This window comes from Schistocerca serialis, chromosome 1 (assembly GCF_023864345.2).
Source record: "Schistocerca serialis cubense isolate TAMUIC-IGC-003099 chromosome 1, iqSchSeri2.2, whole genome shotgun sequence".
In the NCBI taxonomy this organism is placed as follows: Eukaryota; Metazoa; Arthropoda; class Insecta; order Orthoptera; family Acrididae; genus Schistocerca; species Schistocerca serialis.
The window spans coordinates 524466841-524488139 of record NC_064638.1 but is presented as its reverse complement, the minus strand read 5'-3'; the positions used below and the strand labels follow the sequence as shown (position 1 = coordinate 524488139).

The 21299-nt window shown below is 42.1% G+C and overlaps 2 protein-coding genes across 2 annotated transcripts in view; one reads left to right on the top strand and one right to left on the bottom strand.

The window, feature by feature from the left end:
- Positions 1-4421, bottom strand: part of LOC126474630 (G-protein coupled receptor 143-like) — a 130344-nt gene extending 125923 nt beyond the window's left edge. The window contains exon 1 of the mRNA XM_050102112.1: positions 3954-4421. Within this exon, the coding sequence (XP_049958069.1) occupies positions 3954-4103 (150 nt within the window). The 5' untranslated portion in view covers positions 4104-4421. The remainder of the gene's footprint in view (positions 1-3953) is intronic.
- A 3068-nt stretch (positions 4422-7489) lies between these two features.
- Positions 7490-21299, top strand: part of LOC126474613 (ribonuclease P/MRP protein subunit POP5) — a 94628-nt gene continuing 80818 nt past the window's right edge. Inside the window, exon 1 of the mRNA XM_050102093.1 lies at positions 7490-7525. Within this exon, the coding sequence (XP_049958050.1) occupies positions 7506-7525 (20 nt within the window). The 5' untranslated portion in view covers positions 7490-7505. The remainder of the gene's footprint in view (positions 7526-21299) is intronic.

Here is a 21299-nt window from a genome sequence, read left to right as displayed (position 1 = left end):
TAGCTGCGAAGAAACCATGGATAACAGAAGAAATACTTCAGTTGATTGATGAAAAGAGGAAGTACAAACATGTTCCGGGAAAATCAGGAATACAGAAATACAAGTCACTGAGGAATGAAATAAACAGGAAGTGCAGGGAAGCTAAGACGAAATGGCTGCAGGAAAAATGTGAAGACATCGAAAAAGAAGGAAGGACAGACTCAGCATACAGGAAAGTCAAAACAACCTTTGGTGACATTAAAAGCAACGGTGGTAACATTAAGAGTGCAACGGGAATTCCACTGTTAAATGCAGAGGAGAGAGCAGATAGGTGGAAAGAATACATTGAAAGCCTCTATGAGGGTGAAGATTTGTCTGATGTGATAGAAGAAGAAACAGGAGTCGTTTTAGAAGAGATAGGGGATCCAGTATTAGAATTGGAATTTAAAAGAGCTTTGGAAGACTTACAGTCAAATAAGGCAGAGGGGATAGATAACATTCCATCAGAATTTCTAAAATCATTGGGGGAAGTGGCAACAAAACGACTATTCTCGTTGGTGTGTAGAATATATGAGTCTGGCGATATACCATCTGACTTTCGGAAAAGCATCATCCACACAATTCCAAAGACGGCAAGAGCTGACAAGTGTGAGAATTATCACACAATCAGCTTAACAGCTCATGCATCGAAGCTGCTTACAAGAATAATATACAGAAGAATGGAAAAGAAAATTGAGAATGCGCTAGGTGACGATCAGTTTGGCTTTAGGAAAAGTAAAGGGACGAGAGAGGCAATTCTGACGTTACGGCTAATAATGGAAGCAAGGCTAAAAAAAAATCAAAACACTTTCATAGGATTTGTCGACCTGGAAAAAGCGTTCGACAATATAAAATGGTGCAAGCTGTTCGAGATTCTGAAAAAAGTAGGGGTAAGCTATAGGGAGAGACGGGTCATATACAATATGTACAACAACCAAGAGGGAATAATAAGAGTGGACGATCAAGAACGAAGTGCTCGTATTAAGAAGGGTGTAAGACAAGGCTGTAGCCTTTCGCCCCTACTCTTCAATCTGCACATCGAGGAAGCAATGATGGAAATAAAAGAAAGGTTCAGGAGTGGAATTAAAATACAAGGTGAAAGGATATCAATGATACGATTTGCTGATGACATTGCTATCCTGAGTGAAAGTGAAGAAGAATTAAATGAATGCTGAACGGAATGAACAGTCTAATGAGTACACAGTATGGTTTGAGAGTAAATCGGAGAAAGATGAAGGTAATGAGTAGTAGAAATGAGAACAGTGAGAAACTTAACATCAGGATTGATGGTCACGAAGTCAATGAAGTTAAGGAATTCTGCTACCTAGGCAGTAAAATAACCAATGACGGACGGAGCAAGGAGGACATCAAAAGCAGACTCACTATGACAAAAAAGGCATTTCTGGCCAAGAGAAGTCTACTAATATCAAATACCGGCCTTAATTTGAGGAAGAAATTTCTGAGGGTGTACGTCTGGAGTACAGCATTATATGGTAGTGAAACATGGACTGTGGGAAAATCGGAACAGAAGAGAATCGAAGCATTTGAGATGTGGTGCTATAGACGAATGTTGAAAATTAGGTGGACTGATAAGGTAAGGAATGAGGAGGTTCTACGCAGAATCAGAGAGGAAAGGAATATGTGGAAAACACTGATAACGAGAAGGGACAGGATGATAGGACATCTGCTAAGACGTGAGGAATGACTTCCATGGTACCAGAGGGAGCTGTAGAGGGCAAAAACTGTAGAGGAAGACAGAGATTGGAACACGTCAAGCAAATAATTGAGGACGTAGGTTGCAAGTGCTACTCTGAGATGAAGAGGTTAGCACAGGAAAGGAATTTGTGGCGTGGCGGGCCGTATCAAACCAGTCAGTAGACAAAAAAAAAAAAAAAAAGATACCCAATCAGTCTTCAGACATTTACAACTGGCAGGCCGTGTTGTCAGAATGGATCCTGGCAAAATAGTGTAGCACAAATATGGCAGGGAGAGGGAAGCTGCAAGACCCTCTGCAGAGCCAAGAAGTAGATGGCAAAATAAGATGACCTCGGACTGCTGAACAATGGGTACCACTAGACAGTGCAGGATTGTCACTTCCAAAAGAAAATAATGGAGTGAGTGAGTATGAACATTAATAACCTGCGCAAGAACCTCTGTGAAATTTGTTTTCCTCCAAAAGTCACTTTCATTGTGTTGATACAAGAAAAAAGTTCTTTTAATTTATTTTTAGTCTAATTTGTCCTACATGAATTCTTATGACTCTAGCAACAATGGAAAAAGTCAACAGCTAATCAGAGGTAGATGTCCTCTGGATTATTACATTAGCAAGCACAGCATCTTTTAACCTTACAACAATGGCGTTTTTTTAAATTAATTAATTAATTAATTTTTTTGTGGATAAACTGCTAAGCATATAATCATGAGACAACATCTAAAACAATTCCAACCATCCACGAATTTTTTGTAACTTTTAAAGTGGTTAGTTAGTTACCTATTATTCTTTTATCAAAATGATGTGGAACGAGTCGCTTTACAGTATGTGTATTCCAGTACATCATTAATGTAAACATTGATGAAAACATTTTTTAGTCCTACACATGCCAGTACACTTAAAAAAAAACCAGTATTTTTAAGGGTTACCAGTTTTTAAATAGAAATTCATCCAGGGAATAGGAGGAGATGTCCAGCAGAAATGATTTTAGGTTAGATTGAGAATTTGCTTAGATAGCTATCGGGTACTTTACTTTATTGAGCAAACAATCAGAGATTTTTGTTGCTGCATATTGAAAACCTTTCTGAGCCACTGACAGCTTTAATAATTGACAGTAAAGGTAATTTTCCCCCTCTAGTGCTGTAGGTATGGATCTCACTGTTCTCAAATTGTGATGGATAATTTATGAATAATTCCATCAGCAAATACGTGTATTATGACAGCGCAATTAATCATGAGGTATGCTACAAGGATACCTCATTATGTCCATGGGTGAATATTGAATATTATTCTTAGAGCTCACTTTTGTGCAATTAATACTTTTGATCTAAATGGTGAGTTATCAGAGAAAATTATTTCGTAAACATTACTGAGTGAAATATGTCAGGAGGTTAATTCATTTGTGCCCAAGATTAGCAATTATATGGAAGTCAAAAGTAGCTGACTTTAATTGTTTGAGGAGCTCTGAAAAATGCCTTGTCCAATTCAAATTTTCATAAATATGCACACCAAAAAATTTTGAGCCTAAATAGATAATAACTTCTGCTCATAGGTATATGTATTTTGGAGAAAATTGTATAAAACAGTACTGCTGGATACAGACAAGTGCCTACATCACATGTGTTAATTGTAAATCTTATCTGCCACTTGATATACAATTTTAATCACAAACTGCACTTAATAAGGAATGGCACTTAATGCAGCAAAATAAAATTCTGCATGTGCAAAAGCAGATATATTAACTTTAAGTTCTTATAACTCCTAAACATTATTGTATATAAAATGAATTCCATAGGATGCATATTAAAGTATGGTACGTCATAAACAAGGGGTACTATTGATGAAAATGGAGTGGGTGATTAAAAATACACTTGCCAAGTTTGCATATACCGTACAAAATACATTACAGAATGTTTTAAAAAGATCTTACTACAACATATGTAAAACATTGGCAGAAAAGAACTATGTACGATTTTAAAAACTTTTTGATGCCATGACTAGAAATGAGAGAGGACTGAGTTTGATTGTCATTCAATGATTGTGAAGTACTTCAGAACCTGTTAATAAAAAAAGAAAAAGAAGAGGTGGCCCTATGGCACATTTGAAGTGCGACAACATTGTTGCAAGGGCACCGTCATAAACAATAAGTAGGTACAGTTTTCTGCCAGTTTTAACATTTGAAAATCTCATACGGCTGTTAGGACGACAATGTTAATGTTTATACCTGATATATTGCTCCAAAGATGCCAATTAAGGAAGAAAATAAACAGACTGAATTGTACGTATTGGTATTAAATTCATACATAATAGCCACTGATCTGTCAGTCGAATTCTGTTGGTGGCAACATAGCGTCTGAATTGTAGGATCGGCCATTTTACTACATAAATATAAATTATTTACTGCGGTTAAACAAACGCGCTCGGAAACAAAACCCTACAACATCGTTACATAACATCTGGTTAATTGAAACAGGTGCCACAAGCTGCTTGACAGGTATTACACAGGTATCGATCATTATCGCGCGCCTACAGAGAGAATGTACTCGTTCGAAGAACTTCATAATTCCAGCTTTTGTTCTTAATTCCCCTCAAGTTCGATTTCAAGAACAGCGGAACACGCCAGTCTCCACACTTTCTTTATGAAATGAAATGAATCGCAAGCTGTATGCTCCGTAACTTTAAATAACGACGATGTAGTGGACATCTCGACTAACTCCTCTCTCGATTATGTAACTGTCGATAACGACAAGATCTCAAATCGATTGTAATGTTTGTAAACTGACGTGTGCCGCTATACTCAATATATACATACAACTTACAATAGAGGTGGGCCAAACGGTTATTCTGGAGTAACCGTTATCACAGTTCCAGTTATTCTTTGATAACCGTTATCGTTAACGGTTATTAATAACTGCCAAGTTATTTTTCGCTAGCGAATACCGATAACTCCGACAGTTAAATAACGACGTAGTTGGAATCCATCAGTTTAGTTATCAGTATAACTGCGAGTAGTGTGAAATAGCAGGAATGTCGTATGAATCGTGTCATAACCTCAGCTTATTAACTCCGGGTACATTTTAGTTGATGTTAGAACGATTATTAGTGTTTCAGATTATATGTTTGTAGGTTATCGGTCGCTATTAGAAATATTATCTTCGCAGCTGCGACAGAAAGTACGCGGAACTTCGCCAAAGCACTGTTTAAGTAAAATGTTAACAACGTGCGTTTTTAAGTATGAAGTAATATGTAAACTGAGTACTGTAGGTTAAATTCGAAGCTTAATTTCTTGTGCTGCTCACATAATAGGATAAAGTGTACAGCCTTGTAATACAACAAAAAATATACGTAATGTGACAGATTCGTTTACTCCTGTGCTGTAAAAGCTAGTCCTATTGGGGAAAGTGTGAGTACGCTAATCCAAGTTTTATGTCAGATTTGCAAACTGCTCGATTTCTCCAGCGACAGCATGTTTATAACATATGAAGACATGCAGATCGAAAAGGTTGACAGTGTTACATTTCTGGGACTACAACTCGATAATAAATTCAGTTGGGAAGGGCATACCACATTTTTTCATTCTATTATTTCATAAGGGAACATATTCTGTGGTAACTCATCAAACGTAGCAAAAGTTTTTCGCATGTAAAAGCGTGTAATAAAAATCGTTTGTGGTATCAATTCAAGCTCATCATGTAGGAACCTGTTCAAGGAACTTTGTATTCTAACCACTGCTTCCTAATATATTTATTCCTTAATGAAATTTGTTACAAGTATTTCCAACCAATAGCTTAATACATAATATCAGTACTAGAAATGGGAACAGCAATCTACATAAAGACCTAAAATTACTTACCTTGGTCCAAAAGGGGTCCAATATTCAGGAACATGCATTTTCAATAAGCTGCCAGCAAGTCAGCAACCATTAAAAACTTGGTTTCAGATAAGGCACGGTTTACAGTGTGTTTGAATGACTATTTGATGCATAAGTGTCTGATTCCACCCATCATCAATATGCCGGAAATGTCTATTTTAAGTGTGTCTATGATGTCACTACATACACATGGCAACAAACACGAAGATACATATAAATAATACAATAACATTTCCCACCAAAAATACAATCAAACCAATGGGACAACTGCGGGAAGTTGGGGGTTTTAGGGTGAGGACAAGCTAGTAAAAAAAACACACCATGATCCCAAAACACAAAATGAAGAACAAAAAGAAAAAAAATACAGCATTCTGCTACACCAACAAAAATCTGCAGGAATCGGACACTTCCCTTGAACAATATAGGTCAACTATAGGTGACCATACCAAAACACCAATACCCACAACTAAAAGTACGAAAATTGGAATCAGACATTTCCCTTGACCTACATAGGTCAACCTCAGATGACGATACTAAAACATCAACACACACAATTATGAAAATGGGAATCGGTCATTATCCGATGACCTATATAGGTCCACCACAGCTACTGATGCCAAAAAACCAACACCTACAACTGCGAAAAATAAAACCACAATCCCAAAAGTCCACAAATCAATCATCCCTACATAAATTAAATCACATTCAATACTTCATAAATACACAAAACATCACAGCTTAAAAAAAAAATATATTTACCACCAGCAAATTCCGGCACTGCAACCTAGATCGACAGCCCCCCCCCCCCCCCTCACACACACACAAAAACCAACTCATAAACACCGCGCCGTAATGACATTCACACACCACAACACCTTTACGTCGAAGCAGACGGGTGGAATCAGACGCTTCCAGTGACCCCTCCTTCTACTCTGTAGATGAATATCGTAACAGAGACTGATAGACCAGCTTAGGTAAAAATTCTGCTATATTTCAGTTTTGACAGCACTTGGTTGCAACAGTCAAGATCGGGTATTCTGTGTACGATAAATTTTTTTAAAAGTACGTAACTGTGTTTTATTCTGTCAGTGTACCAATTCTGTAAATATTAGCAGTTACTGTGATATATTCACGTATTTTGACAATCTCCTGACAAATGATGAGGATAATAATTATTATATTCCACTGTATTATGTTATACTTTCTGACATGTTATTTGTCATTCGTGATGGCCAGCGGCTATTTCCGTAGCAGTACGAAAATATTTGTTCGCTCCAGTTACTATCCTCTCTGGAAATATCACCTGGAACTACGACCTTTAACTGGAGTCACCGAGTCAGGAACGTCTAGACACACAGTTATTCCGTTACCAGCTTCCAGGTTATCTGTGGTGCTAGCCCGATAACTACCAGAGAACTAGAACTACGAGCCAATAACGATAACTGCCAGAGGAGAATACCGGCTCTGACAGTTATTTCCATAGTCGCTCGAATTCCTTAGTAACTTTCCTTGTACTACCCGTCCAAGCTAAATTAACACGTAAGGCGGTGGCTTAAGGGAACGACCGTACTTTTTAATGCCTGTACTGCAGCTCCTATCAGCCACGGCTCGGACATTAACTTTATTTAATTGTTTATGCTAAAAGCAACGAAGGCCCACGAAATAGTACACAGTTCTTATCAACAGATGGCGCGCAGTCTCACAGTTATTCCCATGGTCTATAGAACGCCTCCAAATGCGCAGTACGATCTTCGGTCAACAGATGGCGCGAGGCACTGTTGACACTAAACAGTTATTGAAATAACTGCCAGAATCAGAGGAACGGTTATCGCAGTAACCGTTACTTCTCAGTAACCGGTTATTTCTATCAGTTACGTTATTTTTTGCCACCTCTAACATACAAGCATGGTTCGTTTCAAGAATAGGTAAGGCGTGTTCGGTATGAAGTTGTAACGGTTCATTTGCTTAGATAAATTGATACGGTGTTTCTGTTAAGTTTATTGGCTATTGCGTAGCATATTTCCTCTATTTGCAAATACAGTTATTAAGTTGTAAACCAAATGGATTGAAAATGTACGTTATGAGATGAATAAAACCCAATCACAATATGTACAACACAAGTGTGGTGACAGATATTTCTCTCGCGGAAAAAAAATATAGACACAAATACCAAAATCTTATGTATATTAAAATTGTGCGAAAGACAAATTGTTGTATCCCTTTCGAACTCAAAAGGGCCTGTGTGTAAAATAAAAATAACTAAATTAGATTTTACCGTCGTTCAACAGTTACAGCAATAGACAACGTCAAGGTACAAGTGTATATAAATGTACAAAACGGATTAGTTCATAAAAACAAAAACTACAATAAATTTCAACAAATTGCCAATAAAGTACAATCTTTGAGCTAAAAAATTTGAACAAAACATCTTGCTTCATTAAATTTATTAACTGAGTAAAGAGGATTAATTAATAACCAACTGTACAGACTGTGCTTAAATAATCTAAATGGAGCTTCTACCCATTCTTTAGGCAGTTTGTTGCACATTTTCATACCCATCGCTTCATAGCTGTTCAATGATTTAGATAATCTACAGTAAGGACTGTCAATATGTCTTTTAGTTCTTGTGCCATGAAAGTTCAAATCCTGTTAAAGTTGGTGTTCTGATAAGCTATTCTTTGTAAGCAATAGAAAGGTGTAAATGTAGATGTTTATTACAATTAATATTTCTAGGTCAGTAAACAATAGTTTGCAGTGGGCAAGTTTTTCTAAGTTTGTAATAATCCTAATAACTTTTGAAGCACCAAATATCCTGAACGTAAAAGCCCATACAATATAATGCTGTGAAAAATAGCAAACTAGGCTGTTCTTATGTAAATCAAAGATAAACAATTTTTTAAATTTTTTTAACAGGAACACAACTGTAGAAAACCTTGCCCTAACGTACTCATAGTGTGGATTGTAGGACAATTTACTATCAGTGATAATATCTAAAAAGTTACACTGCTGAAACAATCTTCAACTGCGAGATCACTCAAACTAAATACAATTTGTTAAGTTTTACTCTCATTGAGCAGGAATCCATTAGCATGAAACCAGATTGATACTTCTGATAGGGTGTCTTTAGTCATAGTTCGAAGAGTGTGAAAGTCTCCACTGATAGTGAAAACGTGGTTTCATCGGTGTACAGAATGGAGTGAGAATTTATATAAAATGACAAATCATTTGTCATTGTTGTTGTGGTCTTTAGTCCTGAGACTGGTTTCATGCAGTTCTCCACGCTATTCTATCCTGTGCAAGCTGCTTCTTCTCTAAGTAACTTACTGTAACCTACACCCTTCTGAACCTGCTTAGTGTATTCATTTCTTGGTCTCCCTCTACGGTTTTTACCCTCCACGCTTCCCTCCAAATCTAAATTGGTGATCCCTTAATGCCTCAGAATGTGTCCTACCAACCAATTCCTTCTCCTAGTCAAGTTATGCCACAAATTCCTCTTCTCCCCAGTTCTGTTCAGTACCTCCTTATTAGTTATGTGATCTACCTGTCTAATCTTCATGACTCGTATGTAGCACCACATTTCGAAAGCTTCTATTCTCTTCTTGCCTAAACTATTTATCGACCATGTTTCACTTCTGTACATGGCTACACTCCATACAAGTACTTTCAGAAAAGACTTCCTGACACTTAAATCTATAATTGATGTTAACAAATTTCTCTTCTTCAGAAACGCTTTGCTGCCTGTGACAGAATTAAGACATCAGCAAACCTCATCATTTTTATTTCTTCTCCATGGATTGTAATTCTTGCTCCAAATTTTTCTTTTGTTTCTTTTACTGCTTGTTCAGTATACAGATTGAATAACATTGGGGATAGGCTACAACACTGTCTCACTCCTTTCTCAACCACTGCATCCCTTTCATGCCCCCCACCCCAGGGGGCTCATGGTCCTTTCACGTGTACGTGTGTGGCGAGCACGGGTCCACGAGGTATTGTAGCCTCCCTTCTTTCCCGTGCAGCATTTCCTTTCCCTTCCCTCCTTTCCTGTCCTTGCTCCTTCCCCTTCACCCTCTCCTCTCCCTCTCTTGGTGTGCTTCTTTATGTTGGCCCCACTATCCTCCTGGTTATGTTGGCTTTGCAATTTGGTTTTGTTGTGTAATTACCTCATCCTTTTGGCATTCTCTGGTCCCCCTCAGGAGTTCGACCTTCATTACTAAATTTCTGATCCGTAACGAGAGCCATTTGGGGAAAGCACCTTACCTAATGTCTCCGACATGTGCCCTCCTTGTTCCTTTCACCTTTTCCTTCACGTTGTTGTCTGATGCTAGGGTGCATAGCCAACACAGTAGCCAGCCCGTGTGGTGGGGTTGCTATCTACCCTTTTGGTTGAGCCCCCTGAAAACACAAGGATCACACTTCTGATACCTGAGCTGTGACCTCATGTAAGCCTAGGAGTGGTTACTTGTCGTCCTGGACCATCGAAAATCCCGGCAATGGCCGCTGTGCCAGATGGCCCTTGCTGTGGTTGGGTGGCGCCCGTGGGGAGAGCCCCTGATCAGAGTGGATGGTATCAGGGCAGACGCTATGCAAATGAAGTTCATATGGATCCAGAAATCTGGCTGCTCTTCTATGGCTGTCTCTTTGCTTGGAAATGATTCTTTTAGTGCTGCTTTTTCTGCCCCTTCGGCCTTCCCTTCCGTGGCTACCCCCTAGGAGGAGGGTCAGGCTCGTCAGCAAGGGACGACACCTTTCCTCCGCTATCTGGTTTGCACCAGGACAGATGGGGATACTTTCACCAATACCAAACTTTATTTTTTGTGGAAGGCATTGAAGACAAATTTGGTGAAGTGGACTCTCTGAGCAAGATGCGGTCAGGTTCATTGTTGATCAAAACTGCTTCAGCTGCCCAGTCTGTGGCCCTTCGTGCCTGTAACCATCTTGACACAATTCCTGTGTCCATTACCCCCCTACCAGTCTTTGAATATGGTTCAAGGTGTAATTTTTCACGGGGACCTCATCCTTTAAACTGATGAGGAACTTAGGGACAATCTCGGGTGGCGGGGTATTCAGTTTGTTCGGCGTGTTCAGAAGGGTCCGAAGGATAATCACATTGGTACTGGTGCCTTTATCCTGGCCTTTGAAGGGGATACCCTCCCTGAGAAGGTCAAGATTATGGTTTATAGATGTGATGTGAAGCCGCACATCCCACCACCTATGAGATGTTTTAAGTGCTTGTGTTTTGGCCACACGTTTTCCCGCTGTTCGCAGGCCCCTCTCTGTGGTAACTGTAGATGTCCACTCCATGAGGGGAGCTCCTGTGTTCCCTCTCCTGTGTGTGTCAATTGTCATGGCAATCATTTTCCACGTTCATCGGATTGCCCAACTTATAAGAAAGAAAAGAAGATACAGGAGTATAAATCCCTTGATCGTCTAACCTACACTGAGTCTCATAAGAAGTATGCACGTCTTCATCCTGTGTCCATGACGTCTAGCTATGCTTTAGTTACATCTTCACCCCTTTCTCCCCCCTCCTTACCCCAGTCCCAAACCCCTCTCCTCCCCCCCTCCCCTGCGGCTCCCACACCATTACCTCTGGGCACCGTTCCCCCTCCCCAGCTGGAGAAGTGTCCCACTTCTTTGGCGTCTGCCAGTCAGGGGTGCCCCTCCCCGGATCCCCCTTCCCAGCATCTTCCAGGCCAAAGGTCTGCTGCCACATGACAACCACGGTTTGTGGGTCCCCAGGTCGCCCGTTCTCTTTGTGTTCCAGATCTTGCTGCAGCTGGCTCCTTTTTGCTGCACAGCCTTCCTTGGTCTCAAACAGAAAAGAAGAAGAAACATAAGTCCTGGGACAAGGAGCCTTTGGTGCCACCAGAGGTCCCGTCCCCACCTTCACAACCTGACTCTGACTTGTTGTTCATGGATGTCACCCCATCTTTGTCGGTGACGGATGGTGACCCGGCGGCATAACTGGCTTTAGCCTGTTCACCCCCCATTTGAATCATCGTTCTGTGGTTATCCAATGGAATTTTAATGGATACTATCGTCACCTTCTGGAGTTGAAATCCCATATTTCGTTTTACTATGCAGCTTCTGTGGTTCTACAGGAATTTCATTTTACTGATGATCACTCACCGACGCTCCATGGGTTCCATGCTTTCTGTCGAAATTGGGTTGCCCCCCTGCAGGCCTCTGGTGGCGTTTGTACATTGGTTCCTATGAACGTTGCTAGCACTTGGATTCCTCTTCAAACTACATTGGAAGCGGTTGCTGTTAGGGTCCTCCTGACAGGACTCTTACGCCTGATGCCTTAACTGCCCTTCTTCAGCAACCTCCTCCTCCCTTCCGCCTCCTTGGGGATTTTAATGCTCATCACCCTTGTGGGGCAGTGCATTTCTGTGTAGTCAGGGTCTTCTCATATACCAGTTTCTTGCAGACAATGACTTGTGCCTTCTTAATGATGGCTCTCCTACTCATTTCAGTGCTGGTCATGGTACCTTTTCTGCCATTGATCTTTCTCTTTCTTCTCCCTCCCTCCTGCCTTCATTCCACAGGTTGCCACATGATGACCTTTGCAATAGTGACCACTTCCTGTTGATTCTCTCGCTCCCTTCCCACTCCCCGAGGGACAGGTTACCTTGTTGGTCTTTCCAACGTGCCAATTATTCTCTATACACTGCACAGGTTGTTCTGTCTCCCTTTTTGTCAGGTTGTATTGATGACATCCTCCATGATGTGTCTGGTGCAATTGTTCGCGCCGCTGGCCTTGGTATCCCATGCTCATCCAGTTCATTTTGCCGCCGACAAGTCCCATGGTGGAGTCCGGCCATTGCTATTGCCATCCGTGATCGCCGTCAAGCTTTACAACACCTTAAGAGGCACCCACACGCTGTCAATCTTATTACCTTAAAACACCATCGTGCCAAAGCCCGTTACTTAATCAAATGGAGCAAACGGATGTGTTGGGATCGCTTTGTTTCTTCCCTTGGTTCTACTGTCCTTATGTCACGGTTATAGGCTATGCTTCACTCTCTCCAAGGTTGCCATCAGCCATCTACCCTCCCGGGCCTTGCCCTCCTGGGTGGCCCTTGCACAGACCCTTTGGTTCTTGTGGAACATGTTGGGACCCATTTTGCAACAACATCAGCAACAACTTCCTATCCGGCTGCTTTCCTTCACCAGAAATAGCGGGCCGAAGCTTCCGTCTTATGTTTTACCCCTTGTCAGTCAAAAGTCTTACAACGAACCTTTTACTGAATGGGAACTTCTTTCCGCACTTTCTTCTTGTCATGATACGACCCCTGGCCCAGACTCCATTCATAACCAATTGCTTCAACATCTCAGTGCTCCACAATGACAACATCTTCTCCAGGTGTTTAACTGTATTTGGCTCCAGGGTGACTTCCCATCTCAATGGAGGGATAACATCGTGGTTCCCATCCTTAAACCTGGTAAGAACCCCCTGTTTGTTGAAAGCTATCAGCCAATTAGTCTGGCAAATGTTGTTTGCAAGTTACTTGAACGGATGGTAGCCCGTCAGCTCAATTGGGTCCTTGAATCTCAGGATCTATTGTCCCCTTACCATTGTGGCTTCCGAGAGGGACGGTCTCCGATTGATCATTTACTTCTCTTGGAATACACAGTTTGGCAGGCTTTTTCCCAGCTCCACCATTTGGTTACAGTATTTTTCGACCTTCGCGAGACCTATGACACTGCTTGGCCCCATCACATCTTTCTTACATTTCATGAGTGTGGTCTTCGGGGCCCACTCGCGATTTTTATCCACCAGTTCCTGTCCCATCAGTCATTCAGGATTCGGGTTGGTACTGTTTTTAGTTCTCCACGGAGCCAGGAGAGTGGCATCCCACAGTGTTCCGTATTGAGTGTACTTCTATAGATGGACTAGTGGCGTCTGTCAGTCCTTTGGTCACCCCTGCTCTGTATGTGGATGATTTCTGCATTTGGGTTAGTTCTTCTTCGATGGCCTCTGCAGAGCGGCAGCTCCGAGGAACTATATGGCATGCCTATGCATGGACCCCCTCACACTAGTTTCAATTATCTCCTTTAAAACCTTGGGTGGTCCACTTCTGTCACCGTACTATGGTCCACCCTGATCCGGGGCTCTACCTCAATCCACAACAATTACCTGTGGTCCCACAGTTTCGTTTCCTGGGTCTTCTTTTCGACAACAAGCTCACTTGGCTGCCTCATATCAGACTTCTGAAGGTAGGATGTTTCCATAAACTCAATGTCCTTCGTTTCCTTGCCCACACCTCTTGGGGTGCTGACCACTCCAGCCTTTTCCGCCTTTATCGGGCTTTAGTGCTGTCTCGCTTGGACTATGGTTGTCAAGTTTATGGTTCAGCTGCTCCTTCCACACTGCGCCTCCTGGATCCGGTCCACCATTGTGGTATCCGTTTGGCTACCGGTTCCTTCCCTACTAGCCCTGTTGAGAGTCTCCTGGTTGAAGCTAGGATCCCCTTCTTTCTCTTCGGCGGTCCCAGCTTCTGGTTTCTTATGCAGTTGCTGTTCATTCCTCTCCCACTCATCCTTCCTATTCTATCCTGGTCCCAGACCAAGGACGTCCCCCACCTGATTCCCGATCTCGGGCGGGTTTACCGGTTGGGCTCCGCCTTGCGTCTCTTCGCCATGACTTTCCGCTTCCTTCTTTGTCCTGTCTCCCACATACACCCCCCCACCCCTCGCATCCCTTGGTTAGTTCCTTGGCCTTGTTTTTTCCGAATTTTATGGGAGTTTCGGGATGCTGTTATTTTCTACACCGATGGCTCTAAATCTGCTGATCGTGTGGGATAGGCCTTCACATCCTCTGTTGGCATGGAAAATCATCTCCTGCCAACTACATGTGGGATGTTTACTGCGGAATTAATGGCAATTTCCCAGGCCCTTACCTATATTACACAGCCCCAACTCAACCACGTTTTGTTATGTGCAGACTCAATGAGTGGCCTTCAAGCTATTGACCGGTGTTTTTCCCGCCATCCCTTGGTCTCAGCCATCCTTGACAGTCTCGCTGATCTTCACCATGCTGCTTGTTCCGTTGACTTCCTTTGGGCCCCTGGCCATGTGGGTATCCCAGGTAATAAGCTTGCTGATCGTTTGGCTGGGGGAGCAGTCACTTACCCCCCCCCCCCCTCCCTTTCTCTGTAACCCCTCCTGTGGTGGATTTATGGCTTCACATCAAATTCCACTTTGCACAATCATGGGCCAACTCTTGGGAGGCTACCTCCCTGTCTAATAAACTTCATGTGATTAAGGTGACACCTGTCCCATGGCGTTCTTCCTTGTGCCTCTCCCGAAAGCACTCGACCACCCTGTGTTGTCTCCTCATCAGCCATACCAGGCTGACCCATGATTTTCTTTTGCGTAATGAGCCACCCCCAATTTGTGGTTGTGGAGTCTTCCAGTCAGTACCCCCACATTTTGGTGAAATGCCCCCTTCTTTTGGCTCTGCATACTAAGTATAGACTTTCCCGCACTTTACCTTTAGTATTGGCAGACGATTCCCGGATGATTGAACTGGTTCTAAGTTTCCTCTGTGAAAGTGGTTTTTATTTTCAGTTCTAAGGTTTTTAATCTCCCTCTGGAGTAGGGGCAGGGCGGTGAGGGTTGGGGTGTCTCCCACTATAAGCTGTGTTTGGAAATTCCTGACTCCCTTCTCTGGCCAAGATCCTCTTTTCTCTCCTTTTTACTCTGTTTTTATCACTATTTAGATTTGGTTAGTCTCTTTTTCCAATACGCACTTTTACATTCTAGCAGTTGAATGCTTTTGAATAGCAGGTGGTCTTGCCTGTACTGCTTCAGGGGTGAGACATTTCCTGCCTCTTGCGTAGCCTTGGGGTTGCCCAATTACTGACTTCACTTCTTTTGTTTTCACCATTGGAAACACGACTGCACTTTTACAATGTTTTTTTTTTTTTAGTCTTTTACCTTTTATCGTTATGACTCGTTTGAGATGTAAATCCGTTCGAATGGACCACCTTTGAAACAAGGGACTGATGACCTTGCTGTTTGGTCCCTTCAACCCCAATCAACCAACCAACCAACCGTTGTAAATAAGCAGAAGAGGCTCAGGTGATACCCTTCTCTTCTCAGAATTGTGAGTGAACAATGCCGCCTTTACTGTGAGGGAGCTAGATCGTGCACTCATTTAATCCTGATCCTCCGCCCCACCGCCAGATGCATTTACAACCTCATCTGGGCAGAGGGCATGTTTCCTGGATGCTGGCATGAAGCCACTGTCATACCTGTCCGTTAAGGACAACCACCTTTCTTCTAGCTACAGCCCCATCTCTCTCACCAGTTGTGTTTGCAAGGTGATGGAATGTATGATTCATGCCCGGCTGTTATGGTGACTTGAGTCTTTCAATTTACTAACCACTGCACAATGTGGTATTTGAGTGTGCCGTTCTGCACTTGACCACCTCGCCACTTTGTCCACCCATGCCATGAATTTTTTCCTGTGGAAATCCCAGGCTGTGGCCATGTTTTTTAATTTGGAGAAGGCTTGTGACACCTGCTGGAAAACTGGCATCCTCTACATATGGGGCTTCCGTGGCCACCTACCCCGTACCCTTCAGGAATTTTTATGAGACTGAGTATTCAAGGGGCGTGTGGGTTCTGCCTTGTGGGACACCTTTATTCAGACAAACGGTGTGCCTCAGTGTTCCGTCTTGAGTGTCGTCCTCTTTACTATTACCGTTAACCCTATAATGACCTGTCTCCTGCCGAGTATCTCCGGTTCCCTTTTGTTGATGATTTTACCAGCTGTTGCAGTTCTCCATGGACCTGTCTCACTAAACGGTGCCTTCAGCGATGTCTTGATCGTCTTTACTCCTGGAGCATCAACAATGGTTTTCATTTTTCCACTGACAAAACTGTCTGTATGAATTTCTGGCTGCACGACTTCTTTCTCCCACCATCTTTGCATCTAGGGCCTGTTGCTCTCCAGTTCGTTGAAACTATGAAATTCCTGGGGCTCATGCTTGATAACAATCTCTCTTGGTCCTGTCACTTGTCTTACCTGGCAGCCCACTGTACGCCATCCCACAGTATCTTAAGTGTCCTCACTGGTACTTCATGGGATGTAGATCGAATCACTGTCCTCCATTTGTACTAGTCCCTCATCAGTTCGAAACTAGACTATGGGTGCTTTTTTATGGGTCTGCACATCCGTGCCTCTTACACCATCACAACACTGTCCACCATAGTGGCATCTGTTTGGTTACTGGCACCTTTTACACTACGCCAGTTGAGAGTCAGTATGCAGCAGCTGCTGAACAACTGCTGTCCTACGGCTGTGACTTTCTCCTCAGCAGATACCCATGCCATTTGTCTGCCATATGTGGCCACCCATCCTATGCCTCCTTTGATTACTCCTTTGATTGCCAGTATGGGGCACATCCCTCTTTTCTGTTACCTCCTGGAATATGCTTTCGGCTCTTGCTCCAGCAGCTTAACTTCACACTACCTGCAACTTTCACGGAGGGTGTGAACCCTTCACCGTCCACAGCTCATGGTCTAGGGGCTAGCATTGCTGCCTCTGGGTCAAGGGGTCCCGGGTTCGATTCCCAGCTGGGTTGGGGATTTTCACTGCCCGGTGACTGGGTGTTTGTGTTGTCCTCATCATTTCATCATCATCATCATCATCATCATTTGTGAGAGTGACTAGATTCGATTGTGAAAAGGAAATGGACTGTGTAAAAATCGGGACTTTGTACGGGCACTGATGATTGTGCAGTTGAGAGCGCTACAAACCAAATAACGTCGTGAACCGTTCACCACCTTGGCTTCATGTGGCGACTTGTTTTCACCTTGATCTTCATTTGCTTCGTAAAGACATTACTCTGTTGCCTTCAGTTTCATGACCTTCGCATTAAATTTTGTGATGGTACCTTATTGTACACTGATGGCTCTCGGACTGACTGTGGTTTTGGGTATGCCTTCATCGGTGGCACCGATGTTTTTCAGTATTGGCTTCAGGCGCACTGCTCAGTATTTACAGCTGAGCTCTTTGCGAACAACAGGCCATGGACTACATCTGGTGACACGTGCTTTTCAATTATGTCCTCTGCTCAGACTCTCTCGGCACTCTTCAAAGTCTCTGTGCACTGTACACCGCCCATTTCTTAGTGCAGTGGGTCCAGGAAGACTGTCACTTGCTCACTCTTGATGGAGCCACTGTGATATTTATGTGGGTTACTGGTCATGTCGTTCTGCCAGGAAACAAGGGTGCTGCCACGGGTGCAGTCCTCATACCTCAGCCCACTAGTTCCTATATTCCCTCAAATGACCCCTGTGTTGCCATTTGTCAGGAGGTGGTGTCACTTTGGCATTGCTATTGGTCCTTCCTTCATGGGAATAAGCTCCAGATTATAAAGCCTCTCCCAGCGGCTTGGATGACCTTCTCTCGCCCCTCCCGCTGGGAGGAGGTCATTTTAACTAGGTGGTGTATAGGGCACTGCCTTTCTAGCCATCACCATGTGTTAAGTGGCGCTCCCCCATCACTTTGTACACATTACACCCAAGTTTTAACAGTCTGCCATTCCTGACGGAATGCCCATGTTTCAACTGTTTACGCTCCCATTTTGGTTTGCCGTCTGAGTTATCGGCCATTTTAACAAACGACCCACAGGCTGTCGACTGTGTTTTACTTTTTATCTGTCATAGCAATATGGCAAAGGCCATTTAATTTTTAGTTCTGTACCACAATTTCCATATGGTGTCTTTTATAGCCCACGTCCCTTTTTTTAGCTGTCTTTACTTACATCACTTGGGGTTGGTGTATAGTCATTTTTTAACTCCTTTCTGTCTTCGTGTTCTACATTTTTGACTTGGGCGCATATGACCCCAGTTGTTTTTACACCCTAAACCCAAACAAAACAAAATCTACGTGTCCAACCTCTGTGATTGCTCTTGTTGGAGATGTCCATTCCTCTTCAACTTAACTGCCTGCTGTGGTATATATTCTTGCAGTATCTACAGCTTCAGAGAACTTCATACAGCATTAGCATTCCTGAGTACTTTATTTTCCCACTTATTGTCATGTTCACGCTTCCCGATGATTCTTTTAAACTCCAGCCTACTCTTAATCATAATTAAATTATGATACAAGTTTACATCTACTGCTGGGTATGTTTTACTTCCAGTACCAGATTTTGGAATCTCTGTCTCACCGTGATTTAATCTAGTTGGTGTCTTCCCATGTCTGTAGGGATTATCCAATTAAACCTCCTTCTCTTGTGATTCTAAAGCAGTGTACTTACTGCTACTGGCTCAGATTTATCACAGAGCTCATGGCCTTTCTCTACTCTGATTCTGTACAGGTTGGCAGCCAGTCAACGAGTATTTTCAGGAACTGGTTTCAAAAATGGAGTACCTATCTTGCGCTTGTATGTGATGGAGACACTTAACATTTATAATGTCATCTCTCTTGGACACCTATGTGCTACTTACAGCATTTTTGTAAGGCCTGCGTGTTATAGGCAACTATTAATATCACCATTGTTTGCCTTGATGTTGTAACCTGTATGTGTCCTAAGATCCGATGATGGCGGCTTTAGTTTCGCCGAAACTGGTAATCATGGAATAAAAAGAATTCTTGCGATCTTGGTTACCAGTTTTACTTTACAAGTTTTCTCCCAGAATAACTTCACATGTGACAATGTGGCCCAAACTTCCTGCCTTGAGACAGCTCTGTCCTGTTAAAGCTGCTGACAAGAGACGCCTGCTGCCCTCTTCTGAAGATGCTGTTGAATTCAAACCATTGGTTTAGCCAATAGCAAGCATGGGGTGCAGGTCACATTTGTGGCTACTGGAGGGTTCTGGAGAGCAGAACACGGAGAACATATTTGCTTCTCTCTCTTGTGATCTAGATCTCAATAAGAACAGATGTCTTTCTTGGGAGGCAGAGCCAATGGCTCTGTGCTCCATGACCAGCCACCAGCAGAATTTAACATGAATCACCACCTCTCCCGTTGGCCTGTTCTTCAGTTTGTTTGATGTCCTGACTGGACTACGCCTAGTAACTTCCTACCCTAGATGCACCCCATGTATTCTATATATTGAAATATATGCTGTTTATTTGAGCTAATTGCCTGTTCTCATTTATCATCTGCCCTGGATTCCCACTACCAAGCCCTGACCACATGACAAACTCGTACTGCTTAGTCCTTACTCTCCCTGAACTCGACCAGTCCCGTGATCATCACATTTTAATTTGCTGTTACATACTGAGTTACGATTTCAGCTATCTCGTAATGGAATATTGGGTGAAGCAAGGAGCAGGGGGAACGTGGTTGCACTTCTAGGAACAGCATAGTGGCTCCATTATAGCAGAGATAGACACAAAGGCAAGACCCACCACAATAGTGCAGTTACATATGCTTACTAGCTCCACAGTGATATTGAAATATATGTAGGACGAAATATAAGATACTAACCTGGCAGTGTTTAGTAATTGCTAAATATGATTGGGAATTACATAGGATAGTGGCTTCAGTGAAAATATTCACATAGTATTAATCTGTGAATGGGTATGATTACAACATTTAGGACAATTCAGATTCTCTCATTACATTCTAATTAGGAGCCAATAAGCCACAAATACAACGTCCCTTTTTTCTGTAAAACCCACAGTGGGGAAGAGAACATACGAGCACTTTTGAGTATACAATTTTTGTTTGAAGTTGTATGTTGGGAGGAAGAATATATATGGGAAAACAATTTGTTCAGTGATTTACATACCCTGCTATTGTAGCTGAAACTGACTGTGAGAAAGAAAATTAAACCACAGAGTCACATAGAAGCATTTTCTTTCTAGCAGTCATATTTAACAGAAAATTTTTGCACTGACCATTAGAAAAATATGTAGCCTGTGTCAGTCTGGCTGTTTATTAGTGTATTGTGTAAAAGTTTGATGATGGTGAGTATAGTGAAGGGTGCTAAAAAAAGTTTGAAATAAGTCATGCAAGTACTTTGCAAGGTTTTTGGTAAGAAAATTAAATGATGACTTGTTTTTATACAGAAGTGTAGATATTTAGTACATTAAGGGAGATTTGGGGGAAAGAAATGATAGGGAAAGCCATGTGACGGAACTTACTACAGAGAATTTTTTAACCTTTGCAAACACTTGGTTTACGAGTTTTGAAAAAAATATTGTTTACATGGGAGAGACCTGGAGACACTGGAAGGTTTCACATAGATTATATAATGGTAAGACAGATTTTCAACTGTTTTAAACTGAGAAGCATGTCCAGGAAATTTGTACTCTGGTCATAATTTATTAATTATGAAATACAGATTAAAGCCGAAGCATTTGCAAATGGGCAAGGAATTTAAGGAAATAGTCTGGACAAGTTGGATCACCAGAGGTTGTTGGGAATTCTGAAGGGACCATTTGCTAATAACTGACTGGAATAGGCAAAAGAAATAAAATAGATGATTATTGTATAGCTTTGAGAAACAAAATAGTGAAGTGGCAGAGCAACAACAATTAGACAAAAAAGACAAGGGCAGTAGGAATCATATGATAATAGAAGAAATTTAAAAGACAAGGTCAATAGGAATCATATGATAAAAGAAGAAATTAAATTTCAGTGTTTAGAGGGTAAAGTATAAAAGTGAATTTGGCAGAAGAGAATACACATCAAAAATTTGAGATTGACTGAAAGAGCAAAATGACAAAGC